The sequence below is a fragment of the Ruditapes philippinarum genome, unplaced genomic scaffold (genome assembly GCF_026571515.1).
Source record: "Ruditapes philippinarum isolate M1 unplaced genomic scaffold, ASM2657151v2 ctg9792_1_1_1_1, whole genome shotgun sequence".
In the NCBI taxonomy this organism is placed as follows: domain Eukaryota; kingdom Metazoa; phylum Mollusca; class Bivalvia; order Venerida; family Veneridae; genus Ruditapes; species Ruditapes philippinarum.
The window spans coordinates 1-6,326 of NW_026855867.1; the positions used below are offsets into that span (position 1 = coordinate 1).

Here is a 6,326-nt window from a genome sequence, read left to right on the forward strand (position 1 = left end):
ACAAATAAAGTAATTATTTGAATGAATTTTATTACATAGACAAGAAAGAAATGTAAAAGGAATGCTAAGAAAGTCACTATTTCATTTATATTTGTTAAAATTTCGATTTCGCATTTTACAATGTTTAAAAAATGTTAAATAATGTCTTGCAAAAGCTAAAGGAACTTCTACCATTTTATGCATTTCTTAACATTTCTATGTGTATGGTTTGCTTTAAATGTCAATTAGCTTCCTTCTTCGTCATGGTATAGTCCAAACGTTATGTACATGGTAACTTAAAACGAAAAACACGTGAAAGCATATAAATGTTGAATACATGTATGTTTGCAGCTGAATGTGCTATTCTTCAGTAAGATGTTAGTTTTGTATCTTCTTGCACTAATATGATGTGCTGATATGATTAACGTCACTTCTCTTCAAATATTGTCTTATGTAATATATATAATTTTACATCTTTGAAATTGTTCTTTTTTGTATAATTATGATGCTTTTCTTTGCTTAATGTTGTTTCTTTTCATTGACTGTGTTATGTAATATGTATATCTTCGAACATTCGGAGGCAATAAAGATGTATATATATATATATATGTCAGTAAAATTCCTGCATTTATACTTCTCTGTAGCTCATTAATTTTGTCAATTGAATTTTAATATGACTGATGTAATTGTTGATATTCAAATGATCTTCGTGGACAAAATCTTATTTAGCATATCAATTCTTCTACAGCTTACATGATAATTTATAACGTTATTCATTTCGTATAGAAGATGTACTGTGTACTCTGTATATCTGTTATATATTCTAATGTTGATGTTTGCCTATGTTGTCATAAGAATAAGGTTCCTTATTCCTAATTCGACTTTAACATATTTTCAAAATATGTTTATACAGATGCTTTATGCAATGATTTAAATGAGGTATAAGGAACGGGTTCATTAATCCTCGTTCGATTTGAATATTGTTTAAAAATAGGTCGATGCAGTTACTTTATTCTATGATTTTGTTGATTGATTTGTGCAATTTTCAACAGATTTGATAAAGAAAGAACCGTTCTAGTTTTCTGATAATTTTATTTTAAATACATACTATTTCTGCTGTTTCTTTTTTAGATTTGAATAAGGAATCAGGAACTAGTTATTATATATACTTGGGCATCACTTTGTTCAAAAACGGTAATTGGCACCGAACACAAAAATGTGTAGCACAACACGCATCTTGTGGCGCTGCATAAACTTATTTTAATCTTTAAAAATATAGAAATAACGGTCGCACAGAAATGTATATTGTTTAACCCATTGGTTGATTCCATACTAAATTACGAAATATGGGGATATGCATTAGGCAGCTGACATCGAACTTATACACAGACGAGTATGGTGAACTAGGGCGATTTCCACTTCATATATACAGAAAAATAAATATGATCAAATACTGGATAAAAATCTTGAAACAAAATGATTTATCTTTAATAAAGAAAACGTATTTGTTTTAAAAACCCGATACAGACCGGGGATATACGTACCGAAATAATAACTGGGCCTCCCACATTAAAACATTACTGACTGAGATTGGGCTAATGTATATATGAAATTAATAATTCGAAATTGACATACCGTTTAACATGATTAAACAACGGCTTTTCGATATACTATAGTATATCTACAATTTTGGTACTCCGATATAAATAACTCTAGTCGTTAGAAATATTATTGTATATTCAAATATAAATTCGAGATAGAAAATTACTTGAATGTCATAACGGAAAATAAATATAAAATCGCGATGTCAAGATTTAGAGCTTCAGCACATGAGTTATTTATCGAAACCCGAAGATATCATAACATTCCTCATGAACAAAGAATCTGCAAATCGTGCAATATGCGTCAACCGGAAACAGAATTTCATTTCCTCCTCGCAAGAATTAAATAACTATCTAAAACCGTACTATCATCATTGGCCATCAATCAATAAATTAAAGTTAATGTCCGTTAATTCTAATTAGTGCTCGCCAAGTATAGGTTAGAGTGTATATTGGGTGTTCTTCGTAAATAAGAAAGCTAACAAGGAGCGGAGCTTGCGAAGCGACTGTAGCTTTCTTATTTACGAAAAACATCCAATATGCACTCTAACCGGCTTAGTGCTCCGCCCACTTGCGTTTTATAATATAAAACGCCCAGTTTATATAAAATCTGTTCTATTAAGATTTGTAACCTGAAAATTTGAAAAATCATCGTCGGTGATTGGCTTAAAACAATTGGCGAGCACTAATTAGAATTAACGGACATTAATGCTCGCCAATTTTTTTAAGCCAATCACCGACGAGGATTTTTCAAATTTTCAGGTTTCAAATCTTAATAGAACAGATTTTATATAAACTGGACGTTTTATATTATAAAACGCAAGTGGGCGGAGCTAAGTTTCGAAGAGCGCTAAAGTGAAATATACGCATGTGCAGAGATCTTGAAGTTTACTCCTACTAATCAATATTTATGCATCATGTTTTTTCCGTACACGCACATGTATATCGTCACTACGGCATAGAATTAAAAAAAGAGGTTCATTGAAATGAAAACAGGCAAAATAACAGTAAAAATGTTTTATCAATTACGGACCCAGTATCTTTTTATAATTTCCAAATAAAAAGTTCACTTATTCCAACAAAGTATGTATGTAATATTTCTTACTTTTTATTTAAATATTACAGCCCGTGCCGCTGCAAAACCGAAAGTATGGTGTTTTTATTAATTTTACATTTATTTTTGACAATATACTGCCATTTGTCCGAAGATGATATGTATATGAACATAATAAATACGCAAACTCCGCTCCTTTTTAGCTTTCTTATTTACGAAGAACACCCAATATGCACTCTTACCTATACAAGGAATAACTGTAACCTTGCTAAATACTTATATTTTGCAAATAAGAAAAGAATTGTGTAAACCATACACTAGTATGTTATCCTATGTACAAAATTAGTCTTTGTTTATTTCCACATACATGCACTGTATACCAGCATATTAAAGTGATATTTGTTTTTCCCCTAAAAACGCTGTTATCAGTAAACTTTATTGTTCTGTCCTTGTTATGACAATATATTCCATGTGTATAACGGATAAACATTGATTTTAACAGTTTTACTTAAAATTTAAATATTTCTTTCTTCTGAAAAATGCGTAATCAGTATACTTTATATTAAATACAAAATGTTTTGGCTTTATACTTTACGTAAGAATTAGAAATCTAAGTTCTTCTGGAAAACATGTTAATTATTTACCATTATTCTCCATGTTGGCTATAAACATTGTATAATATGTTTAATGCTTAATTAAATTTATGTTAGGTTACCTAATCACTATGATTTTCTTTGTGTCAATATGTTTTATATAACATTATTGCTACTGAAAATCGACCTTTAACTAAGACCTTCTGTGACGTAAGACAATGATTGTGACACGTATAAGGAAACCGTACGTGTTTTTCACACAAGCAAAGAATTTGCGCCCGATAATTAAATAATGAGTAACAACAACAGAATGATATTATCTAATTTAAGAAAACCCAATATTAAATCAATATTATACAACAAATTATCTGAACTACCATAGAAGACAAAACGGCCTTGAATCATGTGTGTTAATTTACAATTTCTGAGAACAAACCTTTTTTTGGACTATGCTGGAGAAATAAATGATATTTTACTGGATATTGACTTTTTGTTTTATGAAAGGAATTTAGATAAAAATGGATTATGTGGAAAATGCAACAGTCCCAGATATTTCCGATGTTTCTTTTGAACGAATCTTAAACGCCGATCCGAGAGAGAAGATAGATATATTCTGTCCCGCCACTGATATATCAAAATATGTGATGTGCTTAGTCTTAGTTATATTAATGTGTGACGTTTTCACGATTGTGTCAATCATATCAACAAAACGTATCCCGTTTGCTCCTAAACTTTTGATAAGTATCACATTGATTTGCAATTCATTGTTTCTTGTCATATGTATGATAGCACATGGAGCTGGATTTACTAAGCCAATTAGTTGGGCAATTTTAACTGAACTTGTACGGATTGTGACAGTAGTGTCTTGGACATCAGTGACCATTTTGTCGCTTGAACGTGTCATGTGCCTATATCACCCTAACCTATATACAAGAATAGCAAATAAACGAACTATTACAAAGGTAGTTATCGTGGGTATATGTTTGACACTTTGCATCAAGTTATCCGTGCGTTATTTACTTATTCCTCTTATAATGGACGACGAATTCAATTTCATACAAGCAACTAAAAACAGTGAGTTAATTATCTGTTTTCTTGGTGCCTGCTTATTTATCAACACTGTATGTTACATCGCCATCTTTCGTGTAGTAAAGAAACTGATGAAAGTAATAGAAAGCTTGCACATAACCGGAAGCCAATCTACTGACAAACATTTTGTTTCAACAAGAAATATCACGTGCATTATCGTGGTATTTCAGTTAGTGCACAATCCTCTATTTATCTCAGTTTGTGTTAATGCCTTCACAGAAAACAATTCAGGGAACACAAGAATATCAGCACTTTTCATGCTTATAATGTGCACTGTGAACCCAGTACTGTACGCCTGGAGGTTAAAAGAATGCAGATATGTAATGTTCAGATTTGTTGGTAAAGCCTTTAATATTTTTGATAAAAAAATTGAAGTAATGCGTATTGAAGTGTATGACATAACTGTACAAAATGTATAAATGAAATGAACAAATATAATAAGATTCAAGGTATATACATACATACATACATAAATAAGCATAAATACATACACGTTGTTCTTTTACTGGATAGCTTGCAGGTCTAGTCCATCGGCTGCCACTTTCAATGAAAAGTCTATGTGATGATAAGCTTAAACATAATGAACAAACACAGAATTATCTAAAGTCTATAAAATAAACATACTGTTGAAAATGTTAGTATAATAGCTCTACTGGAATTATTTTGTCTATTTGACCAGTTTTATAAAAACTGACCCTTTAATCTTTGTTTCATATTATACAAAAATAGTTCAGAGTCTCCAAGTGTCTGAAATTACCACACTTCATAAAAACCAATAGTACATAATAAATCTTTCAATAATAAACACCAAGTTATTCTGTTTGGATTTTCAATTATATCTTGTTTCAACATTAAGTACACCTTAATATATTTGTTTTCATTTGTAGCCAACAATTTTATCCAAAATTCTAAAATGTTATGATGTCTCATATTTTAAGGCATTCTTCCTAATTCACCATAAATAAAGTCGTTTTGTGTGTTTTTCTTTACTCCTTATAGTCTTTTGCATAATTTCATATGTAAGCATTGTACGGCCTTGCCGTGAGTAAACCCCATACTTTATTGAGAAACTCCGAAAACTGTCCATTACTTGAGAGAATGGATAGATCGAGGCGCTGTGGACAGTTTAAGGAGTTTCTCTGAAGTTATGGGTTTTAGTAAGCCAGTCAATAGAAAGAACACATTTGTAGTTTTGTAAAAAAGTTTTAGTTGTTAACAAACCGAAACGACACGAACTTGGAAGAATATCTTTTCAGTGTAGACACCTGTTTAATATCATTAAACACTGGATAAAAAATCTAAGAAGTAACGAAAATAGTTACATGTATAAGATATATCAATTGACTAAGAATGATTTCGAAAATAATCCATTCAGAGTTAATTGGTTTTCACGATTGAAAATGTATTATGTGTTTTAGGCTTTTATGAAGTTTGGTAACAGCACACTGTGGAAAATGCAGAGATATTTCTAGAATTAGTAAAGCAAAGATTGAAAGATAATTTTGTTCAAAGCTGGCATGATAGGATACAAAGTTCACCACGAGCATTATTTTATAAAAAAATATAGCAGTTTTCAAGTTTCAAAAATATCTAGGTCACATAACATTTAATAAATTTTGTTTTTCATTAATAAGATTATGAGTGTCTTCTCACAGATTGCAAATAGAGGCAGATAGATGGGCTAGGGGGGAAACGGACAAAAATCCTCCCGGACAAAAGCCCTCCCTTCCAAAACAAGGGCTTTTGTCCGCCTTGTCAATTTTGGACGGGAGGGCTTTTGTCCGGGAGGGCTTTTGTCCTACACTCTGACTAGGGCATTAAGAACACCAATCGATGGAAGAAACTGTGCTATATGTTATTCTTTAATTTTCACTGTACACTAATTTAATGAAAATATATATACATAAAACAGATATTGGAAGCATCTAAACATGATTAAATTTGTTGAAATGTTTACAATAGTGTGAAAATTGTTAGGAAACTTGGAATTTATGTATATGTGTTTTTGAA

The 6,326-nt window shown here is 30.9% G+C and overlaps 1 protein-coding gene across 1 annotated transcript; it reads left to right on the forward strand.

Moving 5' to 3' along the window:
* Positions 1–3,697: 3,697 nt before the first annotated feature.
* Positions 3,698–6,008, forward strand: LOC132744653 (uncharacterized; the record flags this gene model as incomplete). The annotated part of the gene is given in 1 exon segment (XM_060733412.1): positions 3,698–6,008. A coding segment is annotated over 1 exon segment (990 nt). The 3' UTR covers positions 4,736–6,008.
* Positions 6,009–6,326: the final 318 nt, after the last annotated feature.